A 26,182-nucleotide genomic window follows, 5' to 3' on the forward strand; every position below is an offset into this window, starting at 1 on the left:
CTCCAGCCGTTCAGCACCCCCTAGTGCCCAAGGCATCACTTCCTGAGCTTTCCTGGCCTCCTCCCAACCAAGCCCGGACCCTGCTCAGGCCCTGGTGCAGGGCAGCTGCTGCAGGCCACCTGCATAGCGTGGGTTTGTCTCCTGTGTGTGGCTCTGCTCATGTGGGCATTTCACACATGCGAGCCTTTCCCAGGGAAAGCATTCTGTGCCTGCTTCCAACGAGGTCAAGCTCTGGAAGGGTCATTTGCTAACAGCGGGGATTTGGTTTGCGTGGAGCCAGGAAACTGGCCTAGAGGAGCCTGATCCAGAGCTGCAGAGAGGATGGGAAGGGCCTGGACTAGATGAGCCCTTTGTGGTGATGTGCAGCAGGGCGAAGGGGAGCCCAGGCAGACGGGCTGTTAATCGGAACTGGCCTGGGGTGTGAAAGACGGGCCATCTGTCTAGATGAGCCTGATGATCTGAGCTGGGGAGGAGGGGGTGATACTGGACATCCAAGATTTGCAATATTAAAACGTATGTGACAGATTCCTCTGCGCTGCTCGCTCCTCCGCATGGGCCCCCCTGTCAGAGCCCCCCCTCTTCCCTGGAGATCTAATATTTGCCTTCCTGCGGCCTTGGAGAGGCCCCCACGACTTGGCTTCCAGGCCCAAGAGCGACTCGCTGGGGTTTGCATGGTTGGCGAAGCGAGAGCCCAGCTGATGCTCCCCAGCACAGGCACAGGATCAGCTCAGCGGGATGCCGCTTGCGGGGCAGAGAAGCTTCCCCCTAGGGGTGGGTGAGCAGTGATAACATCACCACCCCCCTCCTCCAAACCTGCCCCAGAGACCGCACCATTAGCAGCTTCCAGGAGCCCACTGCAATAGGAACAGCTCGGTCTGCATCTATCTCCCCTGGCTGACGTTCCCCTGTCCCTGTGTCCCTGCCGTGCACCCACCCCCAGCTGGGACCGGAGCCTGGTCCCCAGTGCCAGGGCTTGTTTGAAACCAGTGTGGGCTGATGGGTGGGAGCTGTATAACAGGACCCAATCCTGACCTGGGGGTGTGGGGCTGGACGGTAATGAATGGGCTTTCACCTGCCTCTGGATCCGGATAGCCCACAAGTGGCTGATGTTAGCCCCTGCCAGGGCTTCCAGCGTTGCAGTGGAGAGGGAGGATGAGCCTGATTGACCCCTTCTGTGGCCCTGAGCAGAGCTCCATTGTGGAAGGGGGAGGGGGTGGGGTGAAAGGGGTTGCAGGGGCAGCTGTTGGGAGAGACATTGGCATGGGCACAGTCTCTCGAAAGGAGAAGGGGATGTGTGCGTGGGGGGGAATCTCTTTGCCCTATTGTGACTCTACTCAGCTGGTGCCAGCACGGTGCCCTCACGCACCGGGAAGAGCAGGTAGGTGCTGAGACCCCTGCCTCCCACCCCACCACAAAGTAGGGAGCAGTGGGGGGCCCAGCCTTCCCAAAGAAGAGTGGGAATGGATCTCCAGCAGACAGCTCTTGTGGAGGTGGGTGTGGGCCCGGGGTCAGGGGTGGTGGAGGGCTCTGGTGGCGGTGTCCCGAGGGCCCTCAACTGCCTTAATTTGGCCTTGGGTGTCTCGGACATGGACTCTCATGTTGTCACGTAGGGGCTGAGATCTGCTGGGCCCCTTGAGGCGATGGCCCCTAGATGTGTGTGTCTGGGAGGGAGGTTCTCGGCTGTTTGCGGCAGGGGCAGTCTCTGTTCTGTGTTTGTACAGCCCCTAGCACAATGGGGCACAGTCCAGGACTGGGGCTCCTAGGCACTACCATAATACACCTAATAGCAATAAAAATGTACAGCTCCCTAGCACAAAAGGGTCCTGATGTACGTCTGGAGTGCTTAGCCATTACTGTAATACACCAAATAGCAGTGAAAAAATCTCTAGCCCTTAGCACAGGGGTGGGCAATCTATAGCCCATGGGCCGGATCTGGCCTGTGAGCTGCTTTAAGCTTGCCTCACTCCGGCGCTCCACCAAGGGTGCTGGGTTCGGGGGGGGCCCGCACCACACGGCTTGGCCCCGCTCCAGTGCTCCAGCTGGGGCACTGGGTCTTGGGGGGGCATGCACTACTTAGCCCCACTCCAGCTAGGGCGCTGGGTCAGGGGGCGGGGGTCCACACCATGCGTCTCGGCCCTGCTTCAGCACTCCAGCTGGGGCGGGGGGGGGGGGGGGGAGCGCACCACACGGCTCGGCCCTGCTCCGGTGTTCCAGCTGGGGTGTTGGGTTTGGAGTTGCACCATGTGGCTCCCAGAAGCTGCATCATAGCCCCCCTCCAGCTCCTACGCACTCCAGTGGCCCCCTTCGGCACTCCAATGGGAGCTGCAGGGGCAGTGCCTGCAGATGGGGCAGCATGCAAAGCCGCCTGGCTGTGCCTCCACGTAGGAGCCGGAGAAGGGACATGCCACTGCTTCCGGGAGATGCTTGAGATAGGCGCTGCTCAGACCCTGCACCCCTGAGCCTCTCCCCAACCCCCTGCCCCAGCCCTGATCCCCCTCCTGCCCTCCGAACCTCTTGGTCCCATTCCAGAGCCTGCACCCCCAACCAGAGCCCTCACCCTCTCCCACACCTCAACCCCAATTCTGTGAGCATTCATGGCCCTCCATACAATTTCTATTCCCAGATGTGGCTCTCAGGCCGAAAAGTTTGCCCACCCCTTCCTTAGCACAATGGGGTCCTGGTCCATGAGGTGCTACCGTAATACACCTAATAATAATGGGGAGCTGACTTGGTGCTTGTGCCTTCACGCCATGCACAAGACTGTTTCCCCTGGGATTGGCTGGGAGGGTGGGGAAGATGTGAACTTCCTAAAGGCTTGGCTGTGCCTAGAGCTCAGGGGCAGGTGTCTCTTAAGGCCCTGATTTCCAGAGGGGCCGAGCCCCCCAAAGCTAATAGGAGCTGCAGGCTCACTGGGCCAAAGGTTTCCCTCCCCCCATGCTGGGCTGAGGAGCTCTGTAAGGTTTATTTATATGGCTGGATTGTTTGATTGTTTTTAAGTAGGTTGAATGTTGCTTTCAGCAGCGGCTGCCAGGAAACTTCCCGGACGGTACACAAGTACACCCACCCATGTCTCGTATTTATTTCCAAGAAGCAAAACTTCCTCGGAAAAGAGGAGGAACTGGTTTTGAACCAGCCAACCTGGGGGCAGAGGCTGGGACTAACGGAAACACTTCCGCCCCCTAAGTCTCCAGCAAAGATGCCCCGATTCCTGTTATGTTCCTCCTAATGTTTATTTAATTGGGATGCTCCTTTTTCTAAATATGGGAGTGCTCCCCAAGTCGGGTAAGGAGCAGGGAACAACAGGGAGGCCTGTGGGGCAAGACTTGAGAGGCATCAGCAGAACTGTGTGGGGAGAGATCAGGGCTGGACTGGCAGGGGGACAGAGGAGCAGCAATAGAGCTGGGCAGGAGGAGGCCAGGGGGCTGCGGGTTGGGATTGAGGGGCACTGGAAGAGCCGCCCTGTGGCGGGCATGGGCTCTTGGCGGCCAGCTGCTTTGTGACTGCAGCCTGGGGCCTCTTCCCGCTGCTGTTTGCGTTGGCGGTGGCTGGGGGGTGGGGCTGCCGGGGGAAGCACCTGCAGAACCTGCCCAGAACAAAGCCCCTCTCATCCCGCACTCAAACCGGCCTAGGCCTGGCTGCATACAGGGCAGGAAAGCCCAGCCTGTCCTCAATCCACTTTGAGGCTCCCAAGAGGGTGCGGCCGGGTCTGCTCTTCGCGATGGAAACAGGGCGGGGCTGGGGCTGTAAGGCCCTGAGAGCCCCTGCCAGAACTCCCAGCCACGCTGCAAGCCATCTGCTCAAGAACCACACATTGCACACCCATGAACATGCTTTGTACATGCATTGCATGCGCATGGACACACCTTGCACCCACATGAACATGCTTTCCACACCTTGCACACGCACAAACATGCATTGCACCCACCCGCCCCGCACACAGAGGCAACATCTGTACATGCTTGACCGCATGCACACCCCCGCCATGTACGCCAGCAGGATAGGGTGCCCGCACGCAGGGACATGAGCTGGGGCAGCGCCCCCGCCCGCTGGGGCCTGCAGCAGGGTGCCGGGATGGCTGGGTCAGAATGCTGCCCAACCTGTTGGGCTCCTTCTCCCCAGGGCAGGGAGGGTGGTGCAGGGCCAGGGCAGGAAGATGACTCTGTGCTCAGCTTCCCCTTGCCCAGGGGCAGCTGGTGCTCTGGCTCTGCATGGCCAAGTCTCCATTACTCCTCTTAGCACTGGCTGGGAGCCCTCTCCTTCCCGTACCCCTCCCCTCCTTCCTGCTGCCAGTGACATTAGCTAATAATCCCCAGGGCACAATTAAGGAGTGAGTTCTACTCCTCCCCCGCCTTCCCAGTGCCATACTCAGGAGCGGATAGGGACAAATCAGCCCTTTCTGGTCTGACTCTTCTGTACTTAGATGGGCAGCTCTTCGGGGCAGGAACCGGCTTTGCTGGCGCTCCTACGGATACTTGAATAAAGCTAAAAGCAGTAAGAATGGACAGCCCCAGCATGACGGGTTCCTGGGGCATGGTCTAGTGAGCTGGGACTCAGGCAACCTGGGTTCTGTCCCCAGCTCTGCTCCTGCCCTGCTGGGTGAGTCACTTCCCTGCTCTGTGCCTCAGTTTCTCCATCTGTAAAATAGGGATAATGATGCTGACACCTGGCTTTGAGATGGCTGGCTGGCAAGTGCTACAGAAGAGCCAGGGAGTGACTGGTTGTGGGCAGCTTTGTGCCAATGCCATTCATTCTGCAAATCATAGAATAGAATATCAGGGTTAGAAGGGACCTCAGGAGGTCATCTAGTCCAACCCCCTGCTCAAAGGAGGACCAAGCCCCAATTTTTGGCCCAGATCCCTAATTGGCCCCCTCTAGGATTGAACTCACAACCCTGGGTTTAGCAGGCCACTGAGCTATCCCTCCCTGCTAATATTTGGCTGCCCTAGACTGGAATAGCAGATTTGCTTCTGTTCGCCCCAAAGGGGAGCTGACACACAGCAGGGGCCAGAGCTGCGTAAAGACCAGGAAGACTGAAAGAGGTGTCGGTCCACATCCGGATTGGGCTGACCCGGGAGTTCGTCCTCCTCCCCGTGGCCTCAGACCCAGCTCGTGTCCAGCAGCCGGCCTGTTCCACCTCTGGCAATGTTTGAATCTGGTGGTTTTCAGACACATCTGCTCTAGGAATTACTGTGGGGATGTTCTCTGGCCTTGGGATCTATGAAAATCCTCCTGATGCGGAGCCTGAGCGAAAGTCTCTGGGATGGGGTGAAGAGGTAACTTCCCTGCTAGACAGGTTATTCATTCATTGCCCACCAGGGGGCACCTTCCTCTGCAACAGCTGGTGCCAGGGCACTGAAGGAGACAGGATACCCTGGTAGATGGGCCTTTGGGCTAATCCCCACTTCCTTCCCCTTAGACTTCTAGCTCAGCAGGGCTCAGGCTGGGAACATCTCCCAGGCTTCTCTGCTCTGTCCCCTCCCAGGCCTAGGCAGTCACGGCTCCTGCCCCCAGGTCTCTGTGGGTGGGGGAGCTTCCAGCCCCTCCGGCACGGGTGGCAGGATGTTTGTCTAAGGCAGGCCATGCGGAGACGACAGCAGCAGCGAGTGGCTCTTCTGAGCCCTGGAGGGGGGAGGAGAGATTCTGTGTCCAGCTCCCTTTGTCTCCCTGCCACCTTCCTGGGGAAAGGGGGAGGGGGCATGGGGACCCACAGACAAAGGTCCCCGATGGGGAAGCTTGCTCCCAAAGTGGTCACGTTAGAACTTCTTCCAGGGTCCTGGATGTGTTGACAAGTGCCATGTACAATGTGCAACCCCAAGACTATACATGTTTGTGCAAACGTGCCCCTGCGCAAGCGTGTGCCAACGTGTGTACAAACACACAATGCACACAGGAGCAAACACATCTGCAAACATGCCCGGCACCCCTCCATATGCAAACACACCTGGGCAAACTTGCCACTCTGCATGCATGCACGAGCAAATGCGCACGAGCAAACGTCACTGCACGCATGCACAAACAAACACGCAGGGGCACCCATGCAGTTGCCAATGGGCAACTCTGCCGGCATCTCCCATGCAGACTTGCCGCTCCCGCAGGCCTGCATGGGCCAACACACACTTGCAAGCAAGCTGAGATATCACAGGTGGCCTGGAGCAGATCAGAGAATCTGGCCTCTTGTCTCTCTCATTCTCACACCTAGCACTGGCCGCTGCCTTGTCCCCCCACTGACGTGACGGCCTGGGAGCCTTCTCCTCTGCAGCCCCTACCCCCTGCAAGAGCCTCCTTGGACTCGCTTGGCTGCAGCCTTCCCCCCCTTCCAGGGATGCCCGGGAGTGGCAGAAGGGTGCCGGCAGGACCCCAAACCACGGGCAGAGGGATCAGGCTCCCTGGTGCCAGCAGGGGGCGCTCTCCCCAGCGTGTGTGTGTGGGGGGGGGATGACCGCAGAGGGGAGAGAGGGGTCCCAAGGCTGAGTGGCGGGTGGTCCCTGCTCTCTCTGGGGCACCAACGGGGTGGGATGTGCGGGGGAATCCCAGCAGAAGGGGGAACACAGGAGAAGGAATGGTCCGCTGCCCCCCCAGCGCCTTGTTTAGTGGGGGAGACGACTCCAGCTACCCATGTAGACAGACGGGGCGGGGGGCGCGCTGCCCCCCATCTGCTTCCAGTGCGGGACAGCAGGAGAAGTGCGGGGGGGCTGGGGCGCCCTGCCGCGCTCTCCCGGGGCGGGGTGTGGCGAGAGCTGGCGGGGGCGTTTGGAGGGGGGGGAAGAGTCGTCTGACTTCATCCCCGGAGCTCGCCATTGGCCCCGCGGCCCGTCACTCACAGCACTTCCTCCTCAGTCCCGGCCGGCCGTAAAGTTTGGGGGGAAGAAAAAGAAAGCGGCGGCGGAGGAGAGCGAGAGGCGCCGGCCGGGTCCCCGTGCGCCCCCGGCCGTGCCAGGACCCGTGCGCCCCGGCCGTGCGCCCCCGGCCGTGCCAGGACCCGTGCGCCCCGGCCGTGCGCCCCCCCTGGCCAGCTCTCGTGCGCCGCGCCCCTCCGGGATGCGCTGCCCGCTTCGGATGTGACAGCCAGACCCGGACGCCTGGGTTCGGGGTGCAGGGGCGGGGGAGTCTGTGCGTCTCTCCGGGGGCCTCCATGGCCTCCCCACCGGCCTGCGCCGGTCCCCCGGCCCTCCCCTCTTCCCCCGGGACCCCGGGAGGCTGCCTGGCAGCCCCGGAGCCCGCGCCGGTGGCGCCTGGGTCCTGCGCTGCTTGCCAGGGGGTCTCTTTCCACCTCCAGATCGGGCTGACCCGGGAGTTCGTCCTGCTCCCCGCGGCCTCGGACCTGGCTCATGTCAAGCAGCTGGCCTGCTCCATCGTGGACCAGAAGGTAAAGGGGGGATGGGGCGGGTGTGGGGCGGTCTGGGGGTCAGGCGCTGCCCGGAGGGACCAGCTAACTCCGGGCCCAAGAAGCGAGAGAGGCTCTGTCTCTGTCTGTCTGTGTGTAATTGTGTCTAGATCGTCCTGTGTGTGTGTTTGTGTATCTAAATTGGCGTGTGTGAGAGACCATGTGCGATTGTATGTTGTGTGTATGATTGTGGTGTGTGACTGCGATTGCGTGGTGTGTGTATGATTGTGGTGTGTGACTGATTGTGTGTTGTATGAGTGTGTATCTTTACTGTTGTGAGTGTGTGACTGCGATTGTGTATTGTGTGTGATTGTGGTGTGTGACTGTGATTGCATGTTGTGCGATTGTGTGTTGTATGATTGTGTATCTGTATTGTGAGTGTGTGACTGTGTGTTGTGTGTATGACTGTGCTGTGTGACTGTGTGATTGTGATTGTGTATCTGTACTGTTATGAGTGTGTGACTGCAATTGCACATTGTGTGTATGATTGTGGTGTGTGTGTGTGTGTGTGACTGTGCGGTTCTGTGTTGTGTGTATGATTGTGGTGCATGTGGCAAGAGTGTTTGCATGACTGTGTCTGTGCATCAAGACTTAATGTGTGTGCCTGGAATTGCGTGTGTCCACATGGGTGTGTGTCTGGGAGCCTGTGAGCTGGGCTGCCTGTATCAGCTGCGTGGGGTGGGAAGGTTTAACTGCAGTTGTGGTGTTTTGATGCTATACTGTGCATGGTGGAGGGACAGGCGGGCCTGGGATGGGGGTCGATGGGGAAGGAAGTGGGGTGCAGAGGGGATGTGGGAAGCTGTGTGGGGGTAGATAGGGTAATGAAGCCAGGCGGAGGGTCTGGGAGGCAGCCAGCTGGGGCCAGACTCTGGGTTGGGGTTGGGGGCTGGGTCCCATCTCCGCCCGACTCCCCCCATGGGGGCGGGGATTTCATTTGGTTGGAAACTGCAACTTTTGCGGTTTAAGCTCCGAGTCTGGTGCTCCTCATCCTCCCCCAGGTAAAGGGGTTCTTCTGCCCCCACTCCCCGAAACAGCAGGACTTCCACCAACGAGTGGAAACTCTACCCGTGACTCTTTGCCTGACGGGAAAGGGATGAGGTTTTCCAGCTCCCAGAGGCCCAGCTGGGTTCACGGAGGCCCATGGGATGGGGCAGATCAGAGGGGACCCCTCCATCCTTGTCGTGGGGCATGACAGGGAAGGAGCTGTGGGGCCAGGGTCTGGTCTGGGTGCTGGGAGGTCTGGGAGTTCAGGGCTGGGTATCTGTGCTGGGAGTTTGGGTCTGGGTGATGAAGATTCTGCAGTGTGTGTTTCAGGGACTCCCTTGATCACTTGATTCCCAGTAAGGAGCTCCAGGACTGACCTCCCTCCATATATCCCCCCCTCCCTCCCCCACGCTGGTGTCCTTCTCCTGGGGTCTTGGGGCACAGGCTATGGAGACCTAAAGGGAAGGGGAGCAGAGGGATGCATCACAAACCTGTTTCATGCCCCCCTGCCCCAGTCCAAACTCCGTGCTGTTGGGGCTACCTTTCCAGTTGGATCTGCCGTCCCTGCACAGGAGCTGCCAGGGCTGGGAAGCAGGGGTGACCCCAACGGCTAGGGTTGTGACCCTTCCCCCCCCCCCCCAGCTGGCTGGGGAAAGGGCCCCTTCTCCCTCTGCTGGATCTCCTAGCTGGAGAGCCTGAGCAAGGAGAGCCTGATCTCCAGAGCCTGGGCAAGGAGCGACTTTGCAGCTGGCTCGGACGCCATGAGTCAGAACCGATCCAGATCACTAGCCCTCGAGCTTGGCCCAGATTGGTTAATCCCCGAGGCCTTGGACACAGTAGCTTCTGGCGGGGGGGTGGGAACAGATGATGCCATAGCATCAGAGAGCCCTTTTGTGGGGCTTAGGGAGGTATCCCTCTGGGGGTGTAGTGCATTCATTGTGGCGGGGTGGACAGGAAGGGCGTTGTGGATGTGAGGCATGCAAGGAGGGGAAGGCGCTAACTGTAGGGGCCACGTGGGGGAGCCGGCCAAAGGGTAAACAGGGGCCGTTCTTGGATGAGAGACCTCAGAGATGCTGCAGGCAAAGACGTTGTGGTCAAGTGGAAAGGGCACAGGATTGGGAGCCAGGACTCCTGCATTCTAGCCCCAGCTGTGGGAGGGGAGTGGAGGCTAGTGGTTGGGCGGGGCCTGGATGTCAGGACTCCTGGGTTCTGCCCCCCAGCTCTGAGGTTTAATGTGGCCTTGCATTCAGCACAGGAGACTGTAAGGCCTTGGGCAAGTCATGTCCTCTCTCTCTGCTCTCCTTGTACTCTACTGGGCATTGAGATCCGTGGGTGTGCAGTGCCATTGAAGAGTTGTGTTACTACCTGTAAGGGGTACTCTTCCCCTCGGATGCAGTATTGGGGCATTGCCTGGGGGCCCCAGGCAGGGATCAGCCCCAGCCTGGTGCTAGGGGTAGGGTGCTGCTGGAGGTGCTGGCCGCTATAGGAAATGCAAAAGGCCATGATTGCTTGTGGTTACTAAAGCTCCCACAGCTGCTTTTCACAAGGGAAGGCCTCTTAGCTCAGGTCTCCTGGCTAAATTCCAGTCTGGGTAGTTGGTAATTGTCTTCCACTTCCTTAAATTCCTGTCTGTAGTTTCAGGTTGGCTCATGCTTCACTTCCTCCGTTCTGAACCGTAGAAAGTTTGTCTGGCTGTGAAAGAGCTGCTGCGCCTCACCCCAGAGGTGGCTGCATTTCAGTGCCCAGTGTTTAGATTTTGCTCGGTGCTTTGTGGATCCTCCAGGGCCCCGTAGAAATATGAGCCTGCTGATTAGCAGGCCTTGCCCTGATCTTGATCTAGCCTTGAATAGAGGGGCCAGTCCCTGATGCCTGTGCTGGCCGGGAGAAGAGCTCCCTCCCTTCGGGTTTATTGCCTGCTGTTATGTGCCTGCTTCCTGCAGATCAGTAACAGTTTTGGCAGCAGCTGGGAGAAGGGAAAGCGTGACTCCGGGATTAACCCTTAGCTGGCCAGTCCAGGAGGAGGAGAAAAAGGCCGGGTTTGACCATCCCGGCTCTTTGGGGATGCCCTAGAACGAGCCAGCTGGCCTCGTAACTGGGGTGTGTGTGATTATTCCCACTTCCCCTGTTGTGGGCTCACGCTGCCTCAATGCTCCCCCCCCCCAAGTCTTCTCTTCTGGTGGGTCTACAAGGGGAGCAGAATGGGGCATCAGAGTCACTCCCCCTCCCAGGAGACACCTCTTACCCCAAAGACCTGCCTCCCTAGCTGGAAATCCGTTCCCTGCCTCCAGAGACAGAGGAGCGAGGGAGGGAGACAGGCTGCTACCCCAGGCCTGCACTGGGATGTGGTATTGTAGCGGGGCTGGGATCCACCCCCTGCAACCCGTGGAAGGCCCTGAGGGGAGGTGGAGAGCGGATTCACTGGGCTGCAGCTGCTTTTGTCTCTTATGGCGCTGCCATGCTCCACCCCAGAGGGGGCTGCATTTCGGGGCTTGGAGGAGCAGCCCCCGTAGCTTGGTAGGGACAAGGCACGAACTGTGCACACATACCGTGTCATCCCCCCTCCCCGATCAGTTGTCCGCATTTTGGAGCAGGGACTGTCTTTCTGTTCTGTGCCAAGCGCTGCACAGAGACAGTGAGGGCGGGGGCTGTGGCTGGGCTCCTAGGCACGACCTCAATAAACACTAATAGCAATAAAAACATACAGCGCCTGGCGCAATGAGGTCCTGGTCCAGGAGTGGGGTGCCTAGGTACTACCGTAATACAACTAATAGTTATACAATACAGAGTAATACAGCCACTCTCACAATTGGGTCCTAGTGTGTGACTGGGTGCTGCCATAACACACCTAATAATTAGGATCACCTTGGCATTGGCTGATCTACCACAGGCTGCGTCCCATGGAGGCGGGGGGTACTGAACCAGGGTAGAAAGAAGAGCTCCTGTGGGCCTCCAAGGGACCAGACACCTTGTGGGGAGTAAGGCCCCACTGGCCTCATCTCCAGCTTTGAATCTGTAGCTAACTGCGGTGGACTTTGAATTCCTGGGATGTTATCAGGGACCGGGCCCTGCCCATGGAAAATGCTGTGGCCCAGCGTGCCTGTGCATGGCTGCCCTCCGCTGGGCGGTGTCAGAACCGCTCAGTCGTGTGTCATAGCCTCGCTGCTCATGGAGATTCTCCGGTGGTGCTGGGCTTTCCGGGAAAGAGGCCTGGGTTCTGTCCTTGCTGCTGTCGTGAGGTTCGGCGGCCAAAGTCTTGGGAGGCTATGGGTTTTGTACGTTACATGAGACAGCAGGAATGGGAGTGAAGTGTCATCACAGGTGAGGGCCGGAGGGTCTTTCAGGCTGCTAGATTTTATCCCTTTTGTGCTGGAAAATATGATCTAAAAATCCAGATCCAGATCCAGGTGAAGTGTCTTTTTAAAACAGTAACACTCAAAACCATTTCTCCACCCCCCCCCCTTTTTTTTTTTTTAAATCCTGTTTGGACAAATATCAAACCTTAGATTTTAGGTCTCAAAAGAAGCCAACTGTCCCCAGGAATAGTAAATTATTATTATTGAAGAGAATGTGGTAGCCCGTAGAGATGTCTAGTTTCTCTCCATTGTGGCAGGTGCTGTACAAACATGGCAAAACCAGCAAGTCTCTGCCCTGGAGAGCTTGCAGTGTAAAAGACTCGACCGACTAGCAGGGTGAGACCTAATTAATATAGCTTCTAAGTGGTTACTATAGTATTAATGTAGCTAAATAATTAGTAGAGCTGCTCATTATCTTCTCTTTTGCCCACACTTCACCCAGAAATGATTCCAAATAAATTTACGATTCTCACCATTGTATTGCAAACCTTGTGAGACTTTGAGTTTGTTTCCCTCCCCCTACAAGTCCCCAGCTGCAGGAGTCAGGTTATGACCTTCGGATCTCTGCTTAAATTTCTTTTTGTTTTTAAAATGTAAGTTCTTGTGGTTGTGGACAAAAGCTTGAAAATATGGGCCCTGAGATTCTATGATACCAGAAGGCAAATAAATAACCTCAGTTCTATTATTTAAAACAAAAACTCATGATTCTTGGGGCCTCTCTTTTATACAGTGTGTATATAGGACACTTTATCCCTGTGCTCTATCTATCTATTTATCTATCTATCTACATGCAAACACCCCCCACCCCTATTTTGTATCCATCCCTCTGTCCTAATCCGGCCCTCGTTACCACAGTACTGCACTCCTCGCAAATATTTAATGCATGTATTTCTGTAAATACCTCTGCTTCTGGGGTGGAAGGAATGCAGCCCTCTGAGTGCTATGGAGACGCTGCCCAGTCATGTGGGGTGGGGAAGTGAAGAACTCCCTTACTGCTACAGTGGGGAGTCAGGCTGGACAACTGTCCCGGCCCCCCAGCGGATTAGGAGCCCGGTCCGGCTCTCGGTCTCTTTGACAGCCACAAGTGGGTGGGACAATTGGTTTACGGGGTGTTCAGCTGGTCAACTCCCCCTGATTCACTGAGGCCTCCTACCGAGCCACCAGCCGCTTCCTGCAACCTGGGATCTTTGGGCAGCTCATGGCTGCACGGAGCAAAACTGCAGTGTTCACCACTGACCCTGTGGTTGTGGCCGGGTCACGTCCCACCCCACGGCTGGAGCCACAGCTGGGCGGAGTGGGTGGGGGAGGCGCTGTAATTAGCCCCCCCGCAGCTGCTGCCTCCCTCTCTCCCTGCACCAGGGAAGCAGCTGCTCCCCTTGGCCCGTGTGCTCCGAAACACCCATCCACAGGGTTAATCTCCTGTGTGAGAATCGAGACGGGCAGCCCTGGTGTTGGGATCCAATGATACGTGGCGGTACCAGAGCTGGGGTCTTCTTGCACAACAGGCCTGGGAAGGAAAGCTAGGCCCCGGGGGCACGCTTTGAACTTGGCGTCCTGGTCGGTGGGAGTTACCCTGAGCAGGCAAAAGGGCTCTGGGAGCCAGGATTCCTGGGTTCTATCCCCAGCTCTGGCAGGGGAGCGGGGTTCAGGGGTTAGAGCGGGGGGGGGCTGGGACTCCTGGGTTTCATCCCAGCTCTGGCAGGGGAGCGGGGTTCAGGGGTTAGAGCGGGGGGGGGGGCTGGGACTCCTGGGTTCTTTTCCCTGCTCTGCTTCTGACTCACTCAGCATCCTTGGATGAGGGACTTGGCCTCTACTGGGCCTCAGTTTCCCCCTGTGTGACGGCTCCACACAGCCTGTTGCTGCACCGTGGCTGCTGGAGGAGCCTGGCCCCTCAGAGGGGGAACGGGGGGGGCAGGGAGTGCAGTGTCGGCACCTGCACCAGCCCTTCACTGAACTCTCTGGGCCCCGGGCCAAGAGCCCTGCTTCTAACCACGTCCTGACAACAGGCAGCCGGCTGCAGCCGCAGAGCTGCGGCACGAGCCCTTTCCCAGAGGTCCCTCGTGGGCTCCCTGCCTCCCCGCTGCCTCCCCCCTGCCCAGAACCGACCAGGCCTTGGCCCTGTTCAACCCAGCTTGAGCTGCAGCTTCCCCAGCCCTGACCCCAGCCCCTCCCCCTGCTTGGCTCCAGCTCTGTGGGGCAGCCTTCCCTTCCTGTCTTTGATGGTCCCCAGCCCGGTGGTATCTGAGCACTTCACGCCCTTTGGTGTATTTATCCTCATAAGCCCTGCCTGTAAGGCAGGGTGGTGCTGTTCTCCCCCAGTCCCCCATTATAGATGGGGAAACTGAGGCACATAGGAGCTAAGTGACTTGTCCAAGGTTGCACAGAGGAGCCTGTTGCAGAGCTGGGAACCGAACCCTGGTCTCTTGAGTCGCTGCCCAGCTCCTTCCCCACCTGGCCCTTTGTGTCTTTAGCCATGCCACCCCCCAAGCCCAGGGCACATCACGGTTACCCCCGCCCCATCCCAGTCCTGTGGCCCCTCCTTCACGTCCCAAGAGTCCCCGTGTCCTGCTTGACAATACCCTGCCCCCACTTGCCCGCACCTGGGCACGTGGCCTCATCCTGAGGATGTCTGGGAGGGTAAGATGTTGAGGGAAGGGTTGTCTGTCTCCCTTCCCTCCTTCCATCCGCAGTACTGAGGCTGTCCTCGTGTCCATCCTTCTGTCCATCTGTCCTCCTGTCCCTCCTTCTCTCCACTGCTTGTCTGTCCATTTGTCCTCCTCTCCATCCTTCCGTCCACTGTCTCTGTCCATCTGTCCTCCTATCCAGCCTCCAGTCCATGGTCTGTCCATCTGTCCTTTGATCCATTCACTCTCTTATCTAACCATGTGTTGTTCTATCTATCCTTCCAGCTACTGTCTGCCCATCCATCCAGCCGCCTGCAATATCCTAGCTGTCCTTCTATTCCTCCTTCCATCCACTGTGTCTGTCTGTCCATCTGTTCTTCAATCCATCCTTCTACCCATCCGCTGTCTGTCTGTCTCTCCATTTTATCCTTCTCTCTGCCCTTCAATCTCCCTCTCTGCCCATCCGCCCACGCTGGGGCTGGCTATCTCAGCCCAGATCGGTCTGTCTCTCAGCCTCCTGGACTCAAAGAGAGGAACCCGCTTTCCTGACTTGTTTGTCGCTGCAGCAGGCCCGGTTCTGACCGTGCCAGCCTTGGGGATGTGCGCTGAGCTCTCCGGACAGCTCCCCTGCTAGCCGCTCTCTAGGCCCTGCGTGAGGGGTTTTATTGTCGCTTGGCTCTTCCTGAGAACAAGATGGGCGGTTGCGGCGGGGGGTCTCTGCAGAATCGCCATGGTGGGGTTTTGGGTTCTCTGCAAAAGCTGAAGCAGGGGTGGTTTGAGCCGGGGTACCAGCCTCTCTGTGCCCGCCCTGGACTGGGAAGTTGGGTTCAGAGAGCCGGCCCCGTGTGTCTGTGTGGGGGGGGGGTGTTGGAGAGGGAAAAGGTGGCTCCCCTGAGCTGAGCTTGCAAGCTGGCTGATCAGGGTGCATCTGTGGGTGTGTGAGGTGACTCCTCCTCCTGGCGCTGGTGGAGTGGAACGGGCTGGGCCCTGCTTGGGCAGGAGGAAGGAAGGAAGAGGCCGGAGATCAACTGGAACCAGATCGCTCCTCGCTGGGGCCAGCTCAGAGCCAAAAATAACCCCACGGATTTGCATAAGCAGCTGGAGGGAGAGCGCGGCAGCCCCTGTGTCCAGGCTGCCCTTTGTGGGCTCTGCCATCAGATGTGGGGGGGCGGGAGGGGGGCGCCCTTCCAGCTGACAGTGGGGGAGCCAGAGCACCCAGTTCCACTGTACCGGTGGGGAAACTGAGGCATGGGGGAACTGAAGAGAATTGCCCAGGGAGTCTGTCTGCAGCAGAGCAGGGCCCTGCAGGCCACTGATGGGATAACACGCCCCCACCTAGCAGGTGGCACCAGGCACCCGTGCATCAGACCCTCATCCCCTCCTGGCTGGAGGAAGCCATCGGGGCAGCTGTGGGGCCTTTGGCCCGGGATCTTTTCTGTCTCCCCCAGGGAGCCCAAGCTGCCAGAGACCCTTAAACACCCCATGTGCCAGCCCTGTCTCCTGGCACCAGCACTGCCTTGGGGATGGATCTGGGTGGGGAGCTCTCGGAGCAGAGGAGGGGATGCACTAATGGGTCACGGGCCCTGTCTTTCCTCCCCAGCTCCTCCCCATGGGTGGGACCCCCAGAGTCCAGGCTGGGCTCAGCAGCCATGGAAGGTACTGAGGGCAGCTAGAAGTTCGCAATAATGCAACCACTGCTCCCCACCAGCCACCGCAACTTCTGTGAGATTGGGCTTAGAGTGAGGGAGTGGGGGGCAGCGCTGGGAACCAGGACTCCTGGGTTCTGTCCCCAGCGCTGGGAGGGGAGTGGGATCTAGTGGTTAGAGCAGGGGGACTGGGAGCCAGGACTCCTGGGTTCTGTCCCCAGCTCTGGGAGGGGAGTGGGGTCTAGTGGTTAGAGCAGGGGGCTGGGAACCAGGACTCCTGGGTTCTGTCCCAGCTCTGGGAGGGGAGTGGGGTCCAATGGTTGGATGGGGGGCAGGGCTGGGAGTCAGGGCTGGGTTCTATTCTGAGCTCTGTCATTGATTCGCTGTTTGATCTTGGGTGGCTCACTTGCCACCTCTGTGCTTTGGCTGTTGAATGCAGGCCTGGCTGCTCCCTGGCCCTACCCCTCTCTGGCTCAGTAGTGGGTGGGATGGGGTGGGCTATATATGCCCCCATGTAGAGGCGCACCGGCTCAGGGTGTTCCCTGCCAGCCAACAGGGAGCCGTCTTCTGCTGGATATTGGGTCTGGTAAGCTGTGGGAAGGGATCAGAAGTACATAAGAACGGCCATCCTGGGTCAGACCAAAGCTCTATCTAGCCTGGTGTCCTGTCTTCCGACAGTGGCCAACGCCAGGTGTCTCAGAGGGAACGAACAGAACAGGTCATCATCAAGTGATCCATCCCTTGTCATCCAGTTCCAGCTTCTATTAGATTTAGGGACACCCAGAGCATGGAGTTGCATCCTTAACCATCTTGGCCAATAGCCATGGAGGGACCTGTTCTTCAGGAACTGATCTAATTCTTTTTGAATGCTGCTATACTTTTGGCCTTCACAACATCCCCTGGCAAGAAGTTCCACAGGTTGATGGTGCGTTGTGTGACGAAGCACTTCCTTTTGTTTGTTTTAAACCTGCTGCCTATTGATTTCATCGGGTGACCCCTCCCTGGCTCTTGTTCCCTGAAGTGGTAAATAACACGTCCCTAGTCATTTTCTTCACGCCATTCATTATTTTATAGACCTCAGTCATATCCCCCTTAGTCGTCTCTTTCCCAAGCTGACCAGTCCCAGTCTTATTAATCTCTCCTCGTGTGGAAGCTGTTCCATACACTTCATCATTTTTGTTGCCCATCTCTGTACCTTTTCCAATCATCTCTCTTTTTTGAGATGGGACGACCAGAACTGCATGTAGTATTCAAGGAGTGGGCATACCGTGGCTTTCTATAGGGGCGTTATAATGTTCTCTGCCGTATTATCTATCCCTTTCCTAATGGTTCCTAACATTCTGTTCGCTTTCTTGAACTGTCCTGCTTGCTAAGCTGGTCTTTTCAGAGAACTATCCATGATGACTCCAAGATCTCTTTCTTGAGTGGTAACAGCTGATTTAGACCCCCTCATTTTGTATGTAAAGTTGGGATTATGTGCATTATATGCATTGATTTGCATTTATCAACATTGAATTTCATCTGCCATTTTCTTGCCTGGTCACCCAGTTTGGTGAGATCCCTCTGTACCTCTTTGTGGTCTGCTATGGACTTAGCTATCTTGAGTAATTTTGTACTGTCTGGAAACTTTGCCACCTCACTGATCAGCCCTTTTACCAGATCATTTAGGAATATGTTGAACAGCACAGCCCAGTACAGATCCTAGGGGGACCCTGCTATTTACCGCTCTCCATTGTGAAAACTGACTGTTTATTCCTACCCTTTATTTCCTGTCTTTTAGCCAGTTACTGATTCATGAGTGGCTTTTCCCTCTTATCCCATGACTGCTTAAGAGCCTTTGGTGAGGGGACCTAGTCAAAGGCTTTGTGAAAGTCTAAGTAGACTATATCCAGTGAATCATTCTTGTCCACATGTTTGTTGACACCCTCAAAAAATTCTAATAGATTGGTGAGGCGTGATTTCCCGTTACAAAGGCCATGTTGACTCTTCCCAACATATCCTGTTCATCTGTGTGTCTGATAATTCTGTTCTTTACTATAGGGTCAACCAATTTGCCTGGTCCTGAAGTTAGACTTAACCGGCCTGTAATTGCCTCTGCAGCCTTCTTAAAAACTGGATATCACATTAGCTCTCTGCCAGTCATCTGGTTCAGAGGCTGCTTTAAGCAGTAGGTTACCTACCATAGTTAGTAGTTCTGCAATTTCATAATTGAGTCCCTTCAAAACTCTTGGTCTTGGTGACTTATTACTGTTTAATTTATCAGTTTGTTCTGAAACCTCCTCTACTGACATCTCCATCTGGGACCGCTAATCAGATTTGTCACTGAAGAAGAATGGCTCACATGTGGGAATCTCCCTCATATCCTCCTTAGTGAAGACAGATGCAAAGAATTCACCTAGCTTCTTCTCTGCAATGCCTTTGTCTTCCTTGAGTGCTCCTTTAGCACTTTGATTATCCAGTGGCCCCACTGATTGTTCGGCCCACTTCCTGCTTCTGATGTACTTATAAACAGTTTTGCGCTAGTTTTTGTGTCTTTTGATAGTTGCTCTTCAAATTCTGTCTTGGCCGGCCTAATTATACTTTTACACTTGACTTGCCAGAGTTTATGCTCCTTTCTGTTTTCCTCAGTTGGATTTGACTTCCAGTTTTTAAAAGATGTCTTTTTGTCTCTGGGCTGCCTACTTTATTCTGCTGTTTAGCCATGATGGCATTTTTTTGGTCCTTTTACTGTTGTGTGTGTGTGTGTGTGTATAAATTTAGTTTGAGCCTCTATTCTGGTGTTTTCAAAAAGTTTCCATGCAGCTTGCAGGCATTTCACCCTTGTGACTGTTCCTTTTAATGTCCATTTAATTAGCCTCGTCATTTTAGTGTAGTTCCCCCTTTTTGTAGTTAAATGCTGCTGTGGTGGGTTTCTTAGGTGTTTCCCTCCCTACACTGATGTTAAATTTAATCGCCATGTGGTTCAGCTGTATGTGCCTCTTGGACCGGATCCTGTGCACCATGTAGGGCTAAATTAAGAATTGCCTCAGCAGGGTATTCACTGCATGGCTCGGCTGTGTCCCCCAGCACTCAGCCATGGCCTCCCCGTCCCATGTCTGTCTGTCTGTCTGTCCTCACAGTTCCCAGAGTGCGGCTTCTACGGGCTCTATGACAAGATCCTGCTCTTCAAACATGACCTGTCGTCCGCCAACATCCTGCAGCTGGTGCGCGTGGCTGGAGACATCCAGGAGGGGGACTTGGTGGAGGTGGTGCTCTCAGGTAACACACGCGTGTGTGTGGATGAGGGGGAGAGAGAAAAAAAAGGCTCTGTGTGTGTCTACATGCCTTCTGCCCCCTGCTGGAGGGCATGGGTCCTGCTCTGTGTGTGTGTGTGTCCCTGCTGGAGGGAACGAGTCCTGCTGTGTGTGTGTGTGTGTGTGTGTGTGTGTGTGTGTGTGTGTGTCCCCCTGCTGGAGGGGATGAGCCCTGCTCTGTGTGTGTGTGTGTGTCCCTGCCGCCCCCTGCTGGAGGGGATGAGCCCTGCTGTGTGTGTGTGTGTGTGTGTGTCCCTGCTGGAGGGGATGAGCCCTGCTCTGTGTGTGTGTGTGTGTCCCTGCCGCCCCCTGCTGGAGGGGATGAGCCCTGCTGTGTGTGTGTGTGTGTGTGTGTGCGTGTGTGTCCCTGCCGCCCCCTGCTGGAGGGGATGGGCCCTGCTCTGTGTGTGTGTGTGTGTGTGTGTGTGCGTGTCCCTGCCGCCCCCTGCTGGAGGGGATGAGCCCTACTCTGTGTGCGTGTGTGTGTCCCTGCCGCCCCCTGCTGGAGGGGATGGGCCCTGCTCTGTGTGCGTGTGTGTGTCCCTGCCGCCCCCTGCTGGAGGGGATGGGCCCTGCTCTGTGTGTGTGTGTGTCCCTGCTGGAGGGAACGAGTCCTGCTGTGTCTGTGTGTGTGTGTGTGTGTGTCCCTGCTGGAGGGGATGAGCCCTGCTCTGTGTGTGTGTGTGTCCCTGCTGGAGGGAACGAGTCCTGCTGTGTCTGTGTGTGTGTGTGTGTGTGTCCCTGCTGGAGGGGATGAGCCCTGCTCTGTGTGCGTGTGTGTCCCTGCCGCCCCCTGCTGGAGGGGATGGGCCCTGCTCTGTGTGCGTGTGTGTGTCCCTGCCGCCCCTTGCTGGAGGGGATGAGCCCTACTCTGTGTGTGTGTGTGTGTCCGTCCCTGCTGGAGGGGATGAGCCCTACTTTGTGTGTGTGCGTGTGTGTGTCCCTGCCGCCCCCTGCTGGAGGGGATGAGCCCTACTCTGTGTGTGTGTGTGTCCCTGCCCCCCCCTGCTGGAGGGGATGAGCCCTACTCTGTGTGTGTGTGTGTGTGTGTGTGTGTGTGTGTGTGTGTGTCCCTGCCGCCCCCTGCTGGAGGGGATGAGCCCTACTCTGTGTGTGTGTGTGTGTGTGTGTGTGTGTGTGTGTCCCTGCCGCCCCCTGCTGGAGGGGATGAGCCCTGCTCTGTGTGCGTGTGTGTGTCCCTGCCGCCCCCTGCTGGAGGGGATGAGCCCTGCTCTGTGTGTGTGTGTGTGTGTGTGTGTGTGTGTGTGTCGTTGCCGCCCCCTGCTGGAGGGGATGAGCCCTGCTCTGTGTGCGTGTGTGTGTCCCTGCCGCCCCCTGCTGGAGGGGATGGGCCCTGTTCTGTGTGCGTGTGTGTGTCCCTGCCGCCCCCTGCTGGAGGGGATGGGCCCTGCTCTGTGTGCGTGTGTGTGTCCCTGCCGCCCCCTGCTGGAGGGGATGGGCCCTGCTCTGTGTGCGTGTGTGTGTCCCTGCCGCCCCCTGCTGGAGGGGATGAGCCCTGCTGTGTGTGTGTGTGTGTGTGTCCCTGCCGCCCCCTGCTGGAGGGGATGAGCCCTACTCTGTGTGTGTGTGTGTGTGTCCCTGTCACCCCCTGCTGGAGGGGATGAGCCCTACTCTGTGTGTGTGTGTGTGTGTGTGTGTGTGTGCGCGCGTGTGTGTCCCTGCCGCCCCCTGCTGGAGGGGATGAGCCCTACTCTGTGTGTGTGTGTGTGTCCCTGCCGCCCCCTGCTGGAGGGGATGGGCCCTGCTCTGTGTGCGTGTGTGTGTGTCCCTGCCGCCCCCTGCTGGAGGGGATGGGCCCTGCTCTGTGTGCGTGTGTGTGTCCCTGCCGCCCCCTGCTGGAGGGGATGAGCCCTGCTGTGTGTGTGTGTGTGTGTGTGTCCCCCTGCTGGAGGGGATGAGCCCTACTCTGTGTGTGTGTGTGTCCCTGCCGCCCCCTGCTGGAGGGGATGGGTCCTGCTCTGTGTGTGTGTGTGTCCCTGCCGCCCCCTGCTGGAGGGGATGAGCCCTACTCTGTGTGTGTGTGTGTCCCTGCCGCCCCCTGCTGGAGGGGATGGGCCGTGCTCTGTGTGTGTGTGTGTGTCCCTGTCACCCCCTGCTGGAGGGGATGAGCCCTGCTGTGTGTGTGTGTGTGTGTCCCCCTGCTGGAGGGGATGAGCCCTGCTCTGTGTGCGTGTGTGTGTGTCCCTGCCGCCCCCTGCTGGAGGGGATGGGTCCTGCTCTGTGTGTGTATGTGTCCCTGCCGCCCCCTGCTGGAGGGGATGAGCCCTACTCTGTGTGTGTGTGTGTGTCCCTGTCACCCCCTGCTGGAGGGGATGAGCCCTACTCTGTGTGTGTGTGTGTCCCTGCCGCCCCCTGCTGGAGGGGATGGGCCGTGCTCTGTGTGTGTGTATGTGTGTGTGTGTCCCTGTCACCCCCTGCTGGAGGGGATGGGCCCTGCTGTGTGTGTGTGTCCCTGCTGGAGGGGATGGGCCCTGCTCTGTGTGTGTGTCCCTGCCGCCCCCTGCCGGAGGGGATGGGCCCTGCTCTGTGTGTGTGACACCACAACACACTTGCCCTCCTTTTCCAGACGCTCACTAGCCCATCCAAGCTCTTCCCACGTGGCCCGCTCCGCACTGGCTTGCACCTGCCCGCGCCCTGGGCTGTCCAGCTGCCGATCCCGGCCGGGCGGCGCTGTGAGGGCATTACCAGCGTGTTCCCCAGCCCGTGGCAGCCGATCCCGGCTCGGTGGCGTTGGCTGCTTTGCCAGAAGGCTGGGCGGACCGATGGGGCGCTGAGGGCTGGGCAGGGCAGAATGGGGCCGCCCGCAGGGCTGGTGAATCAGGTGTTACACCGGCATGACGCTGCCCCTTGGCACGTTGCCATGCGACTGGCAGGGCCTGGTTCGGGGTGCAGGAGAGGACGGGACACAGTGCCACGGGGGGCTCGGGGCTGGGAGATGGCGGGGGGACAGGACGTGTCTCGGTGCCAGGGGTCTCTGGGCAGAGGCTGGGATACAGCGCCAGGTGCCTGGGTACCGATGATGGTGTAGTCAGTCCGGGGCTGCGGGTGGGTGGGGAGCTTCCCCACGCATGGCTGTGGGCTGCGCCCGGGCCCCTGGCTCCCTGGCGCCATCGCTCTCCTCCGCTGCTGCCCGCCCACGGCTGCTTTCGCTCCCGCCGGTGCCCAGGTGCTGTTTTGAGTCAGGGCTGCCTGCGCGCGCCCCGGCAGGAAGTGGTTTGGGGGCCGGCTCCCTGGCACGAGACCTGGTGGGGGGAAGGGCAGGGGCGCTGCAGCTCCGGGGCCCACGGCAGTGACGTTCCCCCCCTCTCCACCCGCAGGAAATCCTGCCCCGCGTCCGCCCAATCTGTGCCAGAGGCCCCTGTGCTAGAGAATCCCCGGTGTCAGGGGTCTCGCCAGCAGGGGGCGCCCCGGCACCAACGGGGGGTCCGGCCACTGCTGAAAGTGGGGTGTTGGCTATGGATCGTTACGGGGATGTGGGTGCAGGGAGGTGGGTCCAGCCAGGCCCTCCCTCTCCCAGGGGCAGCCGGCGGGTCTGGACCGGGCCACGCCGTGCCCTGAGCTCCCTCCCTCTTGTCCACCAGCCTCGGCCACCTTTGAGGATTTCCGGATACGTCCGCACGCCCTGAACGTGCATTCGTACCGCGCCCCGGCCTTCTGCGACCACTGCGGGGAAATGCTCTTTGGCCTGGTGCGCCAGGGCCTCAAGTGTGATGGTATGGAGCCCAGGGGGAGGGTGTGGGGGTGTCTCCCCATCTGAGCCCAGGGGGCTGGCGGCTCAGGAGAGGAGGGGTGGGGAATGAGACACGGGGCCTTTCCCCTCTAGGCGATGCCGGCTCTGATCTGGCCCCAGGACTGGGGCCTGGCTGGCGCAGGTCGGGGGTGGGGAGTGGCCGTTCGGTGACCCTTGTGTGTAATGAGTTGGGGGGGGTCTCAGCCCAGTTTGAAGAGGGTCCCACTGCACAAACCAGCCGGTGAGAAACAACCCACAAAGCCCCACGGATTGAGCAGCCTTCTGCCCCCGGGGGGGAGATCTCTCTAGGGTGGGGGCTGGCATCGCTCTTCCACCCCCCAGGTCACCTCTGCCTGGCTTGGGGGGTTGGGGGGCAGGGTGCCTGGCGTTGGGGACATTCTGCTTTCGACCTTGGTGGCTCCGGCACGTGGCTGTGACCCCCTTGCCACGTGCCCTGTCCGAGCCCTAGGACACAGCCAGAGACGGAGTCACTTAGCGTGTAGGAAATTAACTGATTTAATGCTTAACTCAGGCTCTGAGCTGTCCTGTTAAACCAGCGTCCCAGACGGATCCACGCTGGGGCCTGCCCCACTCCTTAGGCTGGGACCGCTGCCCAGAGCCATGCCCTCCCGTCTGTCTGTCTGTCTTACACTTAGATCATAGGCTCTGTGGGGGAGGACTGCCTTGGTCTTCGGACAGCACCATGGGACCCCGATCCCGCTGTGGGGCCCTAATCCCATACTGGGCCTCCCCTGCCCCCGGGCCCTCCCGCCGCCCGTCTGGTCGGAAACGTGACGCAGGCGGCTCCTCCGTGTGTTGCAGGTTGTGGCCTGAACTATCACAAACGCTGTGCCTTCAACATCCCCAACAACTGCAGCGGGGCCCGCAAACGCCGCCTCTCGGCCACCTCGCTGGCCACCGCGCAGTCCCTGCGGCTCGCCACCTCCGAGTCGCTGCCCTGCGCCCCCGACGAGCTGGTAAGAGCCCCCGCTGGGTAGGGGCGAGGACCGCCCGGCCCTGCATCGCGGGCCAACCCCTGAGATGGCGCTGGCCGCGCGCCGTGGCCACCTGAGCTGTGTGTCTTGTCCCCTATACTGCCCGGCTCAGCGAGATTCTTCTCAGGCTGGAGGGGCAGGGTCTGGGTGCTGGGGAAGGGAGCGGTCTGGCGTCCATCCTCACTGCTGCTGGGTAGTTTAGAGCTGTGGCTAGCCGTGACCAAGGATCGTGCCCCAGAAGAGTGGGGGTGGGGGTGGATGGGCAGCCCCTGGGTGTCACCCTGGGTGACACCCTGGGTGTCACAAGTTCAGGTTTCAATGTACTGGGTCCCCAGCTGGAAGTCCCACCCCCCCGTCCCTGAGGGAGCTAACTTCCCCACCCCCGCCCCATGGCAGCGCTAACTGGCCCCCTCCGCGGCTGCTGCAGCACTGGGTTGGCCATGGAACGTGACCCCCCTTCCCCCCCTCATTCCCGCCATGTCCCGTACCCCCCTCCCCTGCAGAGCCGGAGCTCCATGGAGACCTTGCCCCGCCGGCTCACCAGCACCTCCTACATTGGGCGCCCCATCGAGCTGGACAAGCTGTTCCTGTCCAAGGTCAAGGTGCCCCACACCTTCCTCATCCACTCGTACACCCGCCCCACCGTCTGCCAGTTCTGCAAGAAGTTGCTCAAGGGGCTCTTCCGCCAGGGCCTGCAGTGCAAAGGTGACCGGGGGGGGGAGGGAGGTGGGGGGGTCAGGTGGGACTCCTTCTCCAAGAAGGGCCAAGGTAGGGAAATGAGAGGGGAGCACTGGGTGCACATGGCCGGTGGAACTCCCTGCCACTGGAGGGTCCAGCTGGATGTAAGAAGGGGCTGGATATTTCTATGGGAAAGGGCTTCCACTCTCACACTTCAGCGCCTGGGATGAGTGTCAGAGGGGACAGGAAAGAGATTCTCCCCACCCGCTCTGCACCCACCCCTAAAAGGGAGGAGTGAATGCGCTTTCCTTTGAAGGTTTCTTAATTGGCTACTGCTGAGAGGTGGGGCACCAGGCTAGATGGGCCCCTGGGTCTGATCTGGGGTGACAGGGAAGGGGGCGGGATACTGGGCTAGATGGGCCCAAGGGTCTGATCTCGGGTGGGAGGGAGGCCAGGATACTGGCTATATAACAGAAATGGCTTCACCCAGCTCTGAAATTATTCTTATTTATTAGGTGTATTACGGTAGCGCCAAGGGGCTCCCGTCATAGACCAGGACCCCCTTGCGACAGGCACTGTACAGGCAGCTACTTCTGGGGTGGGACGTGGCAGCTGTCTGACAGAGAACAGCAACAGCATACAACAGTGGGGGGATGGGAAGTGGAGGAGAAGCCCTCACCTGCAGGAGGGGCAGGAATGGATACGGCTGGTGGCGTTTGCCTGGGACCCTGGGGCTCACAGCCTGACTGGTGCAGGGTGTCAGAGGGGGGTGGGGTGTCTGCACTTTGGGAAGGGGGTCAGGATGGTTGAGAGACGGGGCTGGAGACCCCCAAGCTGGCACCCCCCTGACGCTCTCCTCTCTTTCAGACTGCAAGTTTAACTGCCACAAACGCTGTGCCACCCGGGTGCCCAATGACTGTCTGGGCGAGACGCTCTTCAACGGCGGGGGTGAGTGGCAGCCGTGCGTGGGTGGAAGGGGTGGTGGGACGCTGCCTTGGGACTACTGCCCAGGGGGCTGGCGAGGGGGACGGGACTGGGGATCCAGCCCTAGCCCTGGCTCATACAGCCTGTGGCCTGGACGATGAGTCTCCCTCGGCCCCTGCCCGCTCAGGGGCTGGGTGCGGGTGCAGAGAGGATGGGGCAGGTGGGCTGGCCCGGCTGAGCTCCCAGAATGGCAGGGTCCTGTGGGTCAGTTCTGGGCACCCCGGTTTCACACCCTGGCACTGGCAGGGCCCCCCTCCCTGGTGCTGATCCCACGGGCTCTGGTGCTGTCCCCCAGACGTGCCCATGGAAGACGCCAGCGACCTCAGCGATGCTGACAAGAACTCGCTGATGGACGAATCGGACGACTCGGGCATCATCCCCGGCTCCCACTCGGAGAATGAGCTCCACGGAGGGGACGACCCCGATGACGACGCCAGCAAATCCCAGGGGTACAGCCCTGCCCCCAAAATCTCCCCTGCCCTGCCCCTCC

General features: G+C 58.9%; 1 protein-coding gene across 2 annotated transcripts in view; it reads left to right on the forward strand.

The window, feature by feature from the left end:
* Positions 1-6,822: 6,822 nt before the first annotated feature.
* Positions 6,823-26,182, forward strand: part of PRKD2 (protein kinase D2) — a 31,005-nt gene continuing 11,645 nt past the window's right edge. Inside the window, exons 1-7 of one of the 2 annotated variants that reach the window (XM_073321462.1) lie at positions 6,824-7,366; positions 19,111-19,249; positions 22,887-23,018; positions 23,858-24,012; positions 24,534-24,735; positions 25,576-25,656; positions 25,988-26,141. In XM_073321462.1, coding sequence (XP_073177563.1) covers positions 7,133-7,366; positions 19,111-19,249; positions 22,887-23,018; positions 23,858-24,012; positions 24,534-24,735; positions 25,576-25,656; positions 25,988-26,141 — 1,097 coding nt within the window. In that variant the 5' untranslated portion in view covers positions 6,824-7,132. Of the gene's footprint in view, positions 7,367-19,110; positions 19,250-22,886; positions 23,019-23,857; positions 24,013-24,533; positions 24,736-25,575; positions 25,657-25,987; positions 26,142-26,182 lie in introns of both variants that reach the window. The other variant, XM_073321463.1, reaches the window with a different exon arrangement.

The sequence above is a fragment of the Lepidochelys kempii genome, chromosome 23 (genome assembly GCF_965140265.1).
Source record: "Lepidochelys kempii isolate rLepKem1 chromosome 23, rLepKem1.hap2, whole genome shotgun sequence".
In the NCBI taxonomy this organism is placed as follows: domain Eukaryota; kingdom Metazoa; phylum Chordata; order Testudines; family Cheloniidae; genus Lepidochelys; species Lepidochelys kempii.